General features: G+C 40.9%; 1 protein-coding gene across 1 annotated transcript in view; it reads right to left on the bottom strand.

The window, feature by feature from the left end:
* Nucleotides 1-16,341, bottom strand: part of LOC121181750 (granule associated Rac and RHOG effector protein 1-like) — a 31,780-nt gene that overhangs the window by 12,097 nt on the left and 3,342 nt on the right. Inside the window, exon 2 of the mRNA XM_041037881.1 lies at nt 8,033-9,502. Within this exon, the coding sequence (XP_040893815.1) occupies nt 8,033-8,536 (504 nt within the window). The 5' untranslated portion in view covers nt 8,537-9,502. The remainder of the gene's footprint in view (nt 1-8,032; nt 9,503-16,341) is intronic.

Consider the following 16,341-nt stretch of genomic DNA (forward strand, 5'->3'; position numbering starts at 1 on the left):
AAACAAATATAATCATCCCCTCTTTAGACAGCATTTGTCCACTTTGTTTCTGTACCATTTCTGCCACAGTAAATAACGTAACATGAATGCAGTTTTTAAGCCCACATCTTTCAAAATAAAATATCCTGCCTGGGCAGATTTCTGTTAACTAAACATGCATGTGTCTGCATTTGTGGTAAATTGTGTGCTGTAAACAGATATCAAACATGTGAGAATGAGTCCAACGTGTGTTTATATTTGCAAGCAAAAGACAGGTGGAGAACATATTGGACTGAATATGTATGATGCTGTGTGTGTGTGTGTGTGTGTGTGTGAGTGAGAGAGAGAGAGAGAAAGGGAGGGAAAAAGGGAGGTCTAGTTTGTCTATTTATACTGAAAGACTGGAAAATCTCAGCAAGGATAGAAATGTTTAAAATTCAGCTGTAGATCTGTCCATTTCTGTTTATTAATCCTTGCCTTGTTTTTATCTTTTGACATTGTCACATTCTAACGTAAGAAAAAAGTGTACTGAACTGGTAAACACTTCATCTATGGACAAAACAGTGCCGTCCCAGATGAAAGGGGAAACCACTTGATAAAAATCATCCCTGCCCAGGTATGAATTCATGATAGTAAAGGTTTTCACATCACTGCCGGAGTCACGGTTTATTCAAATACTTTGACCTACATATATTTACCTCTCTCATCACAATAGCTCAATTGATTTCTTTGATTTGAACTGTTTTGTTTTTTTTGTTTTTTTTTTCCATTTCTAATCTAATCTAATCTTTACTTATATGAAATATATTCAATGTACAATTATTAGAACACTGCTGAAATATTCACACACAAAAAATAACAGATTTCAGTTTGATATACATCATTCCACATCTACTGAGTTGAATGTCAAAGGGTGTGTATTTGTTTGGTGAGAGAATAGTCCAGTCTTATTGCCTGTTTGTTGTCCAGTTAGCAAAATAAGAGAAACAGGACACCACAGACTCCACCATGGTCACAGGGTTTTCTTTTTCAGGTACCTGCTGAAAATATCTCAAGAGGGAGGCTGAGTTGTAAAGACAGAAATATGCTGCTGCTTTCTGATGGCAGACAGGAACAACAGGGCACAGCTACTTTCATTCTTCAACGCCACACCTCATGGAAACCAAAACCAAACTGTGTTAATGACTGAGGACATGAAACTTGCAACTGCTGGAAATTTGGTTTCAAAACAACTAGAACTCTCTTTTATCAGAAATAAACAGCTTTAAAAAGGTATCTGAAAATGTAATTGTCTGCTTTATTTACTGTGTGTGCTGACATTTCTTTGATAATGGTCACTGTACATGCAACAAAGTGCACTCTGAGTCCCAATATCCCCCCCAAAAAAAAAAAAGTAGGATGTTTGGTACAACTGTTTTTAGCCTCAGCCTATACTGGAAAGCTATGCTGTGTGTTATCACTCACAACATTTCTATAGTGAACTTGTAACATGGAGACACAGTGCCTTGTCTTGAGAGGCAAAAAAGTTACTGTTTACTGTACATTTCCAATGTGATTATACTAATAAACATGTTTGCTGAGTCACTGTGCTCAGTGGATAAATAAAAGCTATACTGCAGCGAGCTCAAGGAAGAAATACAAGGTTGTTTTTCCCTTCCAGAAGTCAGCAGGTCTGAGAGCCTATCCCAAAACCCAAAAGGTCACAGGACTGAAACCAAGTGTCTTTGTTCCTGTCAACATAACATGCAAAAGAAAAAAAACTGCTTGCTCCTGTGCTACAAGTATCTCTGTATGTCTTAAAGAAACATGCAAAGACACAAAGCAAGACAAGAAAAAATACTCCAGAACCTCCCTCCTCAGTGATTCTGAGTCTGACTCAGAATCACTGAGGAGGTCAAAATATCATGTGATTTTTCATTTCATCAGTTCCTTATAACGATACTAAAATAAGACGTTTTTTGTGTGGACTGGAAAGAAACAAGACAAAAAGTCTACAGCCACACAAGCAGCTCTGTGAGGCTTTACTTAGGCACAGTGGTGCTTAGAGCTGAATGCTAAGGTCATCAGACTAACGTGTTGACAATGGCAACGGTAGCATATTGACATTTAGCAGGTATAATATTTACTATCTTAGTTTAGCATGTTAGCATGCTAAACATTTGATAATTAACTGAAAGCAAATTACAGTTGAGACTGATTGGAACGAAATTAGTTTTGCAGGTTTTTAGTCAGAAACCAAAGAAATCAGAGAAACATTTTTTTATGGCCCCAGATAAAAGGTCAGGGAATCAAAGTTTGTACAGTTCATCCTCTGGGCACCACAAATGCCTCTACCAAAAGTTACAGCAATCCATCCTTTAGTTGTCAAGATATATCACTGAGCTACAAAAGACAACCTCATTGTGGGACTAGAAAAAAAAGGGTTCACCAAAGTCACCAAAGGACGTATCCTCTGGAGAGCGGATAAAAATCCATAATTCAAGAATAGCAAGATTCTGGCTACAGAAAGTGTTTGGCAGCTGTGAGGTCTGCCAAGGACAGGGTTAGGTTGTCCAGACTTTTGCACATGCATTTCATTTTGGTCTGTTTCTTAAGTTAAATAAATAAGGTAAGCTAAATAAAAGGCAATCAAGCATTAACATTTGAAGAAAAGCTCATTTTTAACTCTGTGTGTGTGCTGCAAGAGTTTTTATTTACTTGTTTCCCCACTTCAAAAATCAATAAAATATATAATTTGCCCAGGAGCAAAACTTCTGCAACCAACTATATACTGCCTATTCCTCCTATGCCTCCTCCGAGCTCACTCAGACATCTGATAAACACAGGCTCAGATCCAGTGTGCACAAGAAGAGAAATTCCCTCTCCTGCTGTTGATGTTGAGCAACTAATCACAACTCAATCAGTCAACAGGGATTCAGTGTCTGTGTAAAACTGACAACTGATACATAACACAAGACATATATAGCCTGATGAATGAAGCTTTGAGGCAATATATACAGGCAAATAATGCAAACTGATACCCCCATACTCAGTGCATCCTAATAAAGATAGCAAAACAGCATAAACACAAGCTGACAATGAGATCAAATACTACCCCAAGTGTTACAAAGTCATCTACAATAAACAAGTGAGGGGGGGAAAAAATGAGGACATGGCTACAGCGCAAGATAATGGATAACACATGTGATTGGCTGTGCAGTATCCCACACAGTCATGGAAAATATGAGAAATAAGAGTGCAGCAGAGCCAAGCCGACGGTGGGCCCCTCTCAGGCCCAAACAAGGCGAATCATGAATCAATCAACATTTATATCTCCATTTTCTAAGAACACCTGCAGTATCAGTGAACTAAATCTAGGAGAGTCGGGTTCCTGAGATCTCGACCTCTTCTAGAGAAAGGGAGTGTGAGGCTGTAAGGGGAGAATAAAACAGGCTACCTTGCTTGTCTAGTGTCAGTCTTTGCTGATTAACTCTTAGTTTTCACTTCTTTTCCTGGTCTTTCCCTTTAACAGTCATTCTAAGAAAACAGGCAGGTCACGCCTGTCCTGGTCCCTGGATTTCTTCGAACTGATCACTTGCATATGCTGGTTTTATGCAGGTTTTACTGTGGCACATTAAAAAGTCATTCAAGATATGACCTCAGCTAAAATAGTAAGTGTTAAAATGAGATGAAATCTCTCAGTTTGGTTAAAGTGACGCTATTCTTTAAAGGGTGTAATGATCAGACTAAAACAGATATTCAAGGCGCCTTGCTGAGTCTTCTCAGGTACAGGTACGTCAACAATCACTGCTGTTTAAGGTCCAACACACTTCCTTCCTTATCAAACCACCTCTTTATTCAGTATTTTAATTCTTGCATTGGTTACGTCCAGGTTTGCTAGTGACAGTCTCCTTCATGTGCCTTTGTAGGCACATTACTGCAACGCACTGTCCGTCAGTGGAGGAATGAAATCATCAGTAGGAATGTGTATCACATTGTCAGCATGTTTGTGCACGATAAAAACAAAAGATAGAGCAATTCTTTTTTTTAAAAAAGGCATTACTAGTGGTCAAAAGCTACACTGTACTTTTAAACCTGAGTACTTGTTTTGGTCTTGACTGAAAAAAGGGGCGTGCCCTCAAACGTTGTTACACTAACATGTGAGTGGCAAGCTACGGTTTATTTCATGACAAATCTTCACACATCTCTTTAGCCTTATTTACAACCTACTCCATTTTTGTACTTTTGGTACAGACATTTTTGCCTGTTGTGATCCTGGCTGCCACAGAAATGTTCATTTTGTGGTCAGCAGCAGAGAGGTAGAAATCTCAAATTTAAATGGCCATGTCCATTATCTTAACTGAGTTCAAAACATTAGCCTCCTCTCATAAGGGGTTTTTTTTGTGTTTTTTCCTCTGTATTTTCGCCTCTTTCCACAATACACAAGTCAAAACACCCAATGAAAAAAAACAATAAATACGTCATATATTTATGATAGGGCCACATTTCACCAAGAAACCAGAGACTGTATTAAAAAAAAAAAAAAGATGCCAAGAGTGTTTTTAACAGCTGAAGACCAAGGGGTTGTTTTTCCAGTGTGTTTCCAGTGTGCGCTGGGCTTTGCTGGGAGGGCTTAGTCAGTTGTCTGACCGGAGCAGCCATGAAGATCTTTCTGGTTGTGGGGACCTCTCTCTCTCTCTCTCTCTCTCTCTCTCTCTCTCTCTCTCTCTCTCTCTCTCTCTCTCTCTCTCTCTGCCTCTGGTCTTCACTCTGTGGTTTCAACTCACAAGCTCGGCAAACAGCCTCTAAACAAACCGTGACATTTTCATGCATATTTGGCAGTGGAGTCACTCTGAGCAGCCAGGGAGCTGGGCGCTGATTTGGAAAAAAGAAGTGGTTTGTTTTGCAGACTGCACTGACCTGAACTTTTGGGGGCTCTTAGTTATAAAAAATAAATAAATAAATAAATAAAAAAGAAGGGTGGGCAAAAAACAGAAAGAGGAGAAGGAGAAGTGAGCAAGGGAAAAACGAGGGGAAAGCTTCACATACCACAACTCCCCAAACTCAGAAATGCACTGGGTTCTTTTTGAAGACCTCATAATACATCCAGCTGCCAAACAGCATTCCTCGACTCATGCACACAAAGGAAAATCCCTTTTAGAGTCACAAATACATCACGCCGTAAGAGACAGACTGAATTAGCAGCAATTATCACGAGCTAGGTCTAAACAAGTTTACGCTGTGCACGCAGAGGGCTTTCTTCTACCAAAATAAAACATGGTGGAAAGCAGCTCAAAAATTTAATCAACAGCAGTGTTCCACCTCAGAGAGCCCCGACCTAAGCCATTTGATGACTCATCACAAAAGCATACAGGCTGCTGCAGAATAAATTAATTACAGGTGCACGTGAACAACGTTTTGGTTCCTTAATCTTCATCAGCTTTAACCAATATGTCTCATTTTCTTTTCTTGGTACACTTTCTCTGTCCAGCACTTACTTTCAGGTATTTTAGATGCACTTATCTCTAAAGCAAATATCTTAACAAAAGTGTTGATAATTCCAAACAAGACCGCAAGTAGACAAAACAGCCACACAGTCCACTTCAGTCTCATGACACTACTTTTGTGAGCACTGGCCTACAAATACACAAGAAAAATGACTACTTTTACCAAATTATTCTTACTGTGCTCTTTACATCCAGTATTACTGGCAGTCTACTATCACAATATTACTGTGTACATGCAGGTTAATGCAACAAATACAGTGGAATAAAGCTATTGTAAAGCTAAGCATGAGTTTGTTTCCTTCTCTGCTTTAACAAACGTACCCTTTATGCCCGGGGCCAGGCAGCAAATGTGAGTGCCAAGCCTTGCGGTCTAAACTTTCACAGACTTGGGCTTCCTCTAATATTCATCTGTGCATATCCAAGACCACAGAGAGTCAGATTTACCGACTGCGGTGCAAAAGTGTTTCCTGTTTTGGGCTCAGCCACATCCACTGAGGTCCTGCAGTCCCTCCAGTGTCTTGGCTGCAGCCATGTACCCGCTCCCTGCTACATACAAAACTATTATGTAAATGTTAATGGTCTCCTTCATTTTTGCTTTACGTTGCAGTGTTACCCTAATACAAAGCCACCTGTGGCACAGTGCTACAGTTCTCTCACTGGTGCCAAAAAGTGAGATATGATATGAAATCTGACGATATAAGTCTTAAAAGGGGATTAATTCCGTTGCACTCTGTAACAAATATGAAGATTGATAGGGGAAATCTAGAAATACAGCTGTAACAAAAAAAGAATTAAAATAGGCGAGTTTGGGGAGAATAAAAAAACTGGGGAGTCAGAATATCAGCAAGAAAGAACATGTGAGGTGAAATGGTGGTTAAGATTTGAAGCCAGAGGAGATGATTTTACTTGATTCAGCCAATATTTACATGTAAACTGTAAAAATATCTTTGTTTACCCTTTTCCTGTGGTTATATAGTGTCCTGTGGTATTTTGTCCACTATCCATGAAGAGATGAGCGTCAGTGGAACTGTTTAATTTATTATTATACTTCCAATTTATTTTTATCTTGTTGGACTTTTTCCCTTCTAAAATGTAATTACTTAATTAAAATTCCAGTAACTACTGAACTCAAGTCACACTGTGATTATACCCAATTAGTAGTAAGTTTCTAGTGGCCTCCACAAGACACCAGTTGAGGACAAATAAGCAGATGTTGTAATCACAAGGAAATATGGGATTCATGTTGGTGGCTGCTTGGGTGTGGGCACAGCTGAAACTACAGCAGCTGACGGCACCACATGAGAGACTATACATTAGGGCAGCACAATAACCACCAAGCTGACAGTTGGAATTACTCTAATAAATATCATTAGTGAGATTTTTCATCAGAGTTATCAATTCATGATTATTACTTCTCAAAGCACAAGCACCTTTTAAGTCTCTGCATTTTTGAATCCATCCTTGTCCAGATCTTTCAGACTTCTGCTACAACCTGAAATAAACCTGTGTCTGAGGTCTGACTGTGTAAGCATGAGTTATTCAACCTGGCTTCATGAACCCTGTGACCTGGGTTTAAAGTGGGCCTGACAAAGCCTAGATTTAGTAAAAAAAAAAAAAAAAAAAAAGTTGTTTCAGTGGTTTCTACTACAAGTATAGGATGAGTACACTGTGATTATTGGTAGTGACTTCTAGTTCTCTCAGCCATAAGATCTGCTCTAAATCATGTTCTTTTCTGTTCCCCTTTCCTCCTCAACTCTGCTGAGCAAATATATTTATACAAGATGTGACACAGTCCAGATATCAGACCCTTCTAATGTGAACAGTGACAACCACAGGTTAAATGCTCGGACACAGGCATGTGTATATCCCTCTGTGACTTTTAAAGAAAACTACCACTATCTGGATTAGTCAGGTGGGTCAAAAGACAAATGGATAAAAACACCGGTGTAAAGGAGAGAGAGTCATACAAAAGCAATATGAGACAGAGAGAGAAAAAGATTCCCACATCACAGCTGAGCCTTTAAATGAGTGCATCAGTCCCCAAATCCTCCATTAAACGCACATAAAAAACACCGCAGCTGCAATGTCTCACATTTTACACATCAGCAAATTCAGTGTGGTGGAAAGATGGCATGGTATTCAGAATGACAAAAGATGACTTTCCTTCTCACGTCCCCAGTGTTTTTCACACCTCCCTCTCAGATCCTGACACCAGCTTAACACTGGGCGTGAGGATCCTATTTGAGCCAGGAAGCACTGATTCATGGAGCCATCCTTCTGACAGAGAGCAGCTAAGCATCTTAGCACCACGGTTAGAAGACGCGTCATGGGTAAATGAATATGATAAAGTATGTTGTGCTTCACCAGAGCCTCAGGTTGTGAGCTGAACTAATTCTTTCCAGGACTGCAAACAGCAGACTTGACTGTCAAAGTTTTTGTTTTGTGGCAAACATGAGACATGCTATTTTACTTAAGTCAACTCAATGTGACATACTGTGTAAACTAGCTCCATCAGTGTTAACAGTGAGACGGCGTGTGATTCTGTGTGATTCTGTGTAAGCACCTACCTCAACATCCTGCAGGCTGAAGTCGTTCTGGTCTTTGAAGTTTGCAGCCCCAGCACTCAGCTCCATCAGCATCTTGGCGATCTCAGGCTTTATTGCTGCAGTCAGCCTGCTGGCCGCCTCCATGACGTGTTCCTGCACGTCCTTCAGTTGCATAGCTGCTTTGGAATAGTGAGAGTTCCTGAACACACTGCTGAACAGGTCTGTGAGGAAGGCGCTGGCCCTGCAGAACACGTTGAGGGCATCCAAATATTTAGAGATGCCTTGCTGGATGTCGGCGACCGCAGTGGTGGTGGCAGAAGGAGGTGGGTGGCAGCTGCCGGGCATGCCCACCCCAGTGCCCATGGGCGAAGAGGCCGAGCAAGAGGAGGCCAAGGAGGCGCTCAGGGTCCGGCTCAGCTCAGGCATCTGGTACTGCTGGTGCTGTTGCACTTTCTGCTTGGACCCGCCGAGCAAAAAGCGACGCTTGTAGTCCATTTTACTTTCCTGCGCACTACAACAATACATAAGTGGTGCAACAGCACCGGAAGCTCCTGTTTTTAGTTTACTTTTCCACGCAAAGTGCTCTTGTCTGCTTTACAAAAAAACACCAAACCCAACAATCCTGAAACTGTTCAAATCATGTAAAAAGACAGCCTAGGGGTTCCACCTGCCAGAGGCTCATCTCAGTGTGCCTAGTAGAGTGGCAGCACAGAAGTGGGCGAGGTCAGAGGGCGATCAAAAAGACTGGCAGGCTAAGCGAAATGCTTACATGCAGCCCTGCTGCAGATATGTCAGGCCAAGTGTAAAAAACAGCAAAGACACACCTCCAGATTCTCTGTTTCCAGCTTCAGACAAAATGATCATAATAGAGAGAAAGAGTCAAAAACACTCCTTAATTTCAAAGGAGTACAACAGCCAAGTTTTAAAGCGCATTAACTTTCCTTCAGAATGGTGCAAAACAATTCCTTCTTCATACAGTATATAGAGTATATACACATATGTATGTACATATATAAACCTACACCAGCCTGCACTAATAAAAAATAGAAAATCCTTTTAAAAGCTGAAAGCAAAAATGAAAAATGAATCCAAGGAAAATGACACACTGGTCAACAGTACGGAGGGAAATGACAGTACTTAAAAAAAAAAAAAAAATCAAGTGTAAATGCTGGAATCAGAGGATGTGGCCTCGGCTTTGCTTCTGCACCGGCTGGTAGAGGAGGAGTGGGAGGCGAAGGGCAGACAGATCCAGTCCGTCTCAAATCCTCTTCACAAAGCAGGACTCTGCGGGCAGTGAGCAAGTGGCCAGCTGATAGCTCCGTCTGCCTGTCTGGAGTCTCCAGCAGCTTCCTGGTCTCTCCCCTGTCTGCTGGCTGAGGTAGATATTACTCACTGCGGAAACAAGTATGCTTCCAGATCTCGCTGTTCTCCGCGGATGCAGATTAGAGCGACAAAAGCACAAATGTATCTGTAAGGCCTCTAGGTCATTTCCTAAGGGAGGAAAGGGCAGAGACACAAAAATGAGGGTTAACATCATGTCAAAGAGGAAGGATGAGCTTAGTTTCAACTGTTTTACTGTTACACCCCAAAATAAACCGGATTGCCCTTTGCAACTCAAAACATGACCAACAGATAGGCTGCTACTTTACCTGATTTGCAGTGTTTTCATACAGTTTTTGGGAAATATTAACACTGTATGTAGGCTTTTTACTGATAAGCCTGGATGATATATAAAGTGACACGAGTACAAAAATAAACTGTCCTATAATGAACCTTTGAAAATAATAAATCTAGCAATAATTAATATTTCTGCCTCATTGGCTCGTTACACTGAAAGCAGAAGTAAAGATGTAACACTGTATGTTCACAGTCTCAAATTTCACAATACAGTGAGATGCAAAATTGTCATTTCTGTGAAAAGTAGTCCACCACTTGAGAACATGAGGCCTGACAGGTACGAGTTGAAGTCATCACCTTTAACATAAGTAATACTCTTTGACTCCAGTGTCAATTCAACCCCCGTCCCCGTCCACCACCGCCATCACCCTAAGTAGCTGGTCCACTCCCAAATGGCCCAAAACCCTGGACACACAAGGCACTGTCCACCCACTGACATGACAAGACTGTTTGTATGTGTTGTAGCAGATCATTGCCTTATACTAGTAACATACTGCACCAAGATCAACCTTATTAAGTTACATGTTAAAGGCAGGTTAAAGTGCAGTTTCAGAAGTCTCAAACACATCCACTTTCATTCTTCTCTAGTTATTTTGCAGGTGTAGTCTGTTTTGTTTATCTCTGACTTTTACTTAAAATCCCAAAAGGACGAAACAGATCTTTTTCATTACAGTGCTCACCACTTAACGTTCTGATATTCACGCTTTAAACTCATAAAACCTTGTAGTCACTGTGTATTACGTTATTGTCTTGCTTCTGTTTTCCCCCCAGAAAGAAAAAGTTGTTCAACAACATTTTATGTAACATTTGTCAAGTAACTGTATAAAAAAGGAGAAGCTCCTTAGACTGACATGTAGCCTAGACTTTATTCAACTTTCATTCCATATCAAATGATTATAATTGTGATGGTTTATTAACCACTGTCACCATAATTTGTAACATCCATAATGTTTATGGATGTATGAACTGTTGTAGTCACAGATAAAAAGCTGTTTTTTTTCCTGCTCTAATTGTAAGAGGATGATTTCAGCCATGTCTCTAAACTTAGTGGTAATATTATTTTACAGTTCAGTAAAGAGCTGTGGTTTAAAGTTGTACATTTCTAGACGATTACTAACACCATACCTCACGGAGAGCGTCTCTGAAAAGAATCTCTGGCAGTGTCTGGTTTGAGCAGAACACAGCTGCAGAGAGAAATTCCTGCAAGAAGCCATTGTTGGAAGACACTGCAGAGTCTGTTGAGCTACACATAGTAGGAGTCACAATACTCTTATTCAATACCCTAGCATTATGTGATTTCTCCTTCTCCCGTTGGCGTTTTTGCTTGATTATGAATATAATATTTTACATTGTCATTATCAAAGGGAATTTGGTCTCATGTCTCTTAATAAGATTAACAGTAATCTAAGTCAAAAGACAGCCAAAGGTCAGCTTGTGACTGCCTGCAGATTTCAGAAAGACACATGTAAGACACTGTTGGTGACACTTGTGACAATGAAAAACTCAACACCAAACCCAACCTGCAATTGTCTAAATTGCAACATGCCACAAAAAGCAACTGTGTCAATAAAGCTGACAGGTATTTGAAACAAAAAACGAATTAACCGTGTCAGAAAGTAATGTGTTTGCCTTCTGTCCATTTCCATTCATCCAAAAGAAACATACATTGGGGAATATTACAAACAGGCCTATAATAACTTTTATTTATCTGAGGTAAAAATGTGTGTGTGTGTGTGTGTGTGTGTGTGTGTGTGTGTGTGTGTGTGTGTGTGTGTGTGTGTGTGTGTGTGTGTGTGTGTGTGTGTGTGTGTGATACTGTGAGCTAGCAGGTGTGACTTTCCATCAGTCCATCACTAAACCTGTTCCTTTGCTATGTAGAACGTTAGTAAGCACTGACGTTTTTACAGACACACTGCTGCTGCTATTACACTCAATGGGACACCAAACATCAACACGACAGACTAATCTGTTAGATACACAGCTCCCTACACAGCAGGGCTATCACTCTGTGGGACATTCAGACTATGTTATCTTGTAGCACCATGCTGAAAGCTTCTGTGTTTTGGGATGAGTCAGGAAAAGCAACTTGTAGGAAAAAAAAAAAAACACTGTACCCAACTAGATAACACCATCCAGCCTGTTGTACGCTAAACTGTCACACGTAGCTTCCATTACGCACACCCGGCAACATTCTCCTGACCTTCAAACCTCACTTCCTTTCACCAACAGAGGGGTACGCCCAGCACAAATCAGCCCATCCTCATCTGTCCCGGACCACTGAGTGGAGAGACAGAGCTGAGGGAAACTAGTGACCTCTTCATCCAGGGACAACGAAGACGCACTTCCCCTTTTTTAACCCTTACATTACAGGAAGTTATTTAAGTTACTCAAGAAAATCATCTTGGGATGTCCACATTATTTCCATTTTTTATTACTATATTAATTAGCAATTATACTATTAAACTATTTTATTTTTTTCTTTGAAACACAAATGTAATAGAGGATCTGCTCACAGCTGGAAATAATTAAAACTAATTGTGTGGACGGTGGTGAGACAGCTTTAGGAAGGTGGTTTGGAAAACCAAAGAGTTAAATGTTTAATCTCTGAGAAAACATTTTGCTTTTTTGTTAGGTTTAATTAATATTGGTGTTTCAGTCACAGTCTGACATCTGCTGAACCGCTGACAGTAAAAACAAGCTAAATTATATTGACTCTCGCTTTATTATCTGTGAACACTTCCTACTATGAAGACTTACAAGCAGGATATTCTGTAGAATAGTACTGAAACACAGCATGTGGATTTAACTCGCTCTATGGATTTTCACTTTTCTGAGAGAGAAAACCTCGTATTTGTTCTCCGCAGAGTGAATAACAAAATTAGGAACTGATTACGTGCAGTGAGTCACAGTCCATTCAGCCTGAACAACAAAGCCAGATTTCTTTTTTTTTTTCTTTTTTCTTTTCTTTTTTTAAAGAGAAAATTGTGAGCTACTCGCTTTGTTACATGGTTGTTCCAGGCAGATTTAATTTATATTTGTAACATTATTAGAAAGTGTTAGTGGTGTACATTTCCTTCCTGGCTATAAAACTCCGTAAGCAGAGGTTATCCTAAGAGAAACAGACATGGTATCAATATTAATGAGGTCTGCCAGCTTCTCAGGGTAGATCTATTGGCTGCCAGCCTCCTGTTGCAGGGCACACTGTATTAGAGATTGCACCCAAACAAACACATGTGATAGGAGAGTCCCTCGGGATGCACTGGAAATGTGCCAGCCCACTTTAATGTCCTTCCTCCAGCAGAGGCCGCTTAGGGCTAATGTTAGCTCTACTTCCCTACTCACCGTACATGTCAGCTGCTCAGCTTCAACAGGAAGGGGGTTTAGGTTTCCTGGAGCAAGCTCCCTGTCGCCAGTAACAAAAACCTCAAGCCAAGTATGCCACTGGGTAGGGGTATGTACTAAATCACAATACCAAGTATGATTTACCTGTCTGTGCAAACTTGGGGACAAACAACTGCAGGTATCAACAGACAACTAGGAGAGCCTTTGTTTTACAGTAAAATTATACCTAATAATCCCAAAAAATAATTCTGAATTCCCTTTTTTTCCTGGAAAATTTTAGTAAACACACATGCACCATCTCCTCAATAAAAAACTGCAATGCATTCATAATGTAATACATGTTCACACCTGGGATCCTGCCCAGTACATCTGCTCCCTTCTGCTACTGGCCACTGAGCATCTCCACTCAAGCATCCCAGTACCACAGCTCTAAGAAACCTCCACACCAGTTGCTAAGAAGCAAATGCCTTTGATTTTATTCACGTTCCCCACGCAGCCGCCATAATTTGTGTGGCTGTCACATCACAGCTAGGTAGCTTAAGAGCTGTGGATGGGGCAGCTGTTACCTATGCTGACAGCTCCTTATCCATCTGCCACTGTGAGGCAAACACAGGCCCTCTGACACTCCAGCCACAGGCTCGACATTAGCTCTCTCATGAAGTCTATTTCAGCCTCCATGGGCAAAACAGCTGCCCTACGGTCCACACCGCACTGTTTTTAGACACTCCAAAAGGTTCAGCTCCAAGAAAAAAAATGCTCTCCCCCTACATCTGTTGCCAATGAAGCAAAGGAATGCATTTCCCCAGAACCCTCTTAATGTGGGTTCAAACGAGCGCAAAAAAGCAGGTCAGGAAAACCAACCGTACACTGCAAAACATCTCCTCAAAATATCATGCCACTGTGTAAAATATAAATATATAAGAGTTCACTAATTGACTTTTGGAGGGTAACTTTTTGACTGCGTATTTGGTAGGAGAAGCTTCACTGAAGACATTCCACAGAGCAGATATGCTACGGTGAAGTCAGCAGACAGGTCGAGGAGGTCAGTCCAAATGACAGGACAAGTGCCGTGAGCAACTGTGTGACAGGAGCTGAGCCAGGCTCCTCTTGCCCACAGAACACAAGGAGAGTATTGTGGCAGGCCCTGGTCTCCTCATACCACCACACAGAAAAAACACTCCAGCACATGCAGCTGCATGACTTTTTGAGTGGAAGAGAAAAATAAAAGGCCTTGGCTGCGATTTAATATTAACTGCAAGAATAGATTTTCTGTCATCAATAAAGTGTTTCTCCTGGAATTATTTCGTAGGCAGCAGCAGGTTTCGGTGGTTTGAGGGTAATGTTTGGTTTTGTTCCCACAACTAATCCTGTTTTGGTCCCGTTTTTGTTTCTGAGGGTTTAGGACTAAAAATACATTCACTTTGATACTCAGTTATCATTAAAAAAAAAAAAAAAAAAAGCTGTTCATATACACTTTTCTGTGAATTAATAGCCAATTCTGCAAAAACTTTTTTTGGCAGATTCTGCACTTTCTAAAAGAGGTTGTGAAACTTTTCATGCTGCCGAAGCAAACCACTGTTGAGTAAGTTAGGATAAAACCTAATACTCCTATCAGTCAAGAGGCTGATACAGTTGGTGAACAGGCTGGATAATATTAGGCTAACCTGTACTGTCATAACAGATGCTGTAAGTAGCTTATGGCTCCAACAAAAATAGCAGACAGGCCACTCTAACAAAGGACATACTTGAGGGCCTCACAGGTCTGCCACACATATGCAAACACACATTTCGACATGTGCATTTGCCTTAATCAGATAATGTGTTACAAGAGCCAAAGAAAGAAAAATAACACAAGTCTCACTATGGGAATCAAGATAACAACGAATTCTTAAAAGGACACACGGATTAATGAAAAGTCCCGTCTGATTTGATCAACTCAGAGCTTCTGCACAAAGCATACATGCCTTTCATTATTCGCAAAAAAAGAATCAGCTTAGATATCCTCTGCAGAATAGCAGTGAACAACAGTGAGTGTGTTTAGTGTGACCAACCAGTGGGTTTCAACAAGTGAGAGGAGCGATGAAAGGCTCTGACGTCAGTTCCCTTCATGAAAGGCTGGTGGCAACCTGTGGGGATGAAAATGCTCCCCTCAGCCTATATTGAGCGGGCAATATACTGAGGTTTCAGGCTGTGCTGCATGCCAGCCACCAGGGTGCTGTATTTTTAGCCAGGACAAAAGTAAGAATTTATTCTTCCACTTTTAGGCACAACGAAGCAGGATATGTAGGTGCCACAGAAGTCAGAAATTCAGGCTTGGTCAAATAAACAACAGAACTGTTTCTGTGTATTTTAACAACATAAATATCAGCCCATATGCACTGAAAAGATCAGAAACTCCAAGTAACTGTAAGACACAGAAACCAACAGTGGGATGCAGCAGGCTGGTGAACTAAAAAAAAACACACTTTTAAAGAGTGAACCCTGGTGCAAGCCACTGCTGAAGTGCCACTGAACAAGATATCAAATCTCTAAAAGCTCCACTATTCTCTATTTGGTAACTGACCCTGACTTCTGACCTCCTCATGGAAAAGCACAAGAAAAATATTTCCTGCAGGGATTAATAGAGGCAAGTATCACACTACACAAGAGTTTCATGTTAGCCTCGATTCGTGTTTTACTTGATCATCTCTAGCACAAGCATTCATGCATCTCACTGGGAACATTTGACTGAGGGGCAAATAGCTGACCACAAACTAAGACTAAACTGGTTTCCCAGGAGACGAGGGTGAGATTTCCCATGCCACAAGCCCTCTCCCCCTTATCTGTAAACCCGCTTCCCTCTGCATGAGGACTGGCATCTTATTCAGTTCTGCCTAGAAAACTGCTAACATTTCATTTAGCTGTACAAAACTAGCTCTGCTAACCAGGCAGTAAATGAAACAGCAATGGACTAGTTGTAGAGCTGACACATCTCCTGTTAGAGAAAATGCAGACCCCCACCTCTTGCGACAAAGCAGTGCAAATAGTGTTGTTAGTTTTGTGCATCCAAATGAAAATCCTGTCACACAATACAAACTCAAAAGACACAAGCCTGCATCTCTCTGATGCATGGGCTGCCTAACATGTTTATTATCTAACACGATGACGGAGATGCATCCAAACCATGCTACGCTTGTACCTCACAGGCCAGAGGTGGATAGCATGCCCCAGCTACTGCAGCGCAATATCATTCTTTTTTTTTTTATGGACATTATCTGGATCTAAATTGTTGTGCATTTTGTAAAACAAACATTTACTCCACCAGAGCTGAA

The sequence above is a fragment of the Toxotes jaculatrix genome, chromosome 1 (genome assembly GCF_017976425.1).
Source record: "Toxotes jaculatrix isolate fToxJac2 chromosome 1, fToxJac2.pri, whole genome shotgun sequence".
In the NCBI taxonomy this organism is placed as follows: Eukaryota; Metazoa; Chordata; class Actinopteri; family Toxotidae; genus Toxotes; species Toxotes jaculatrix.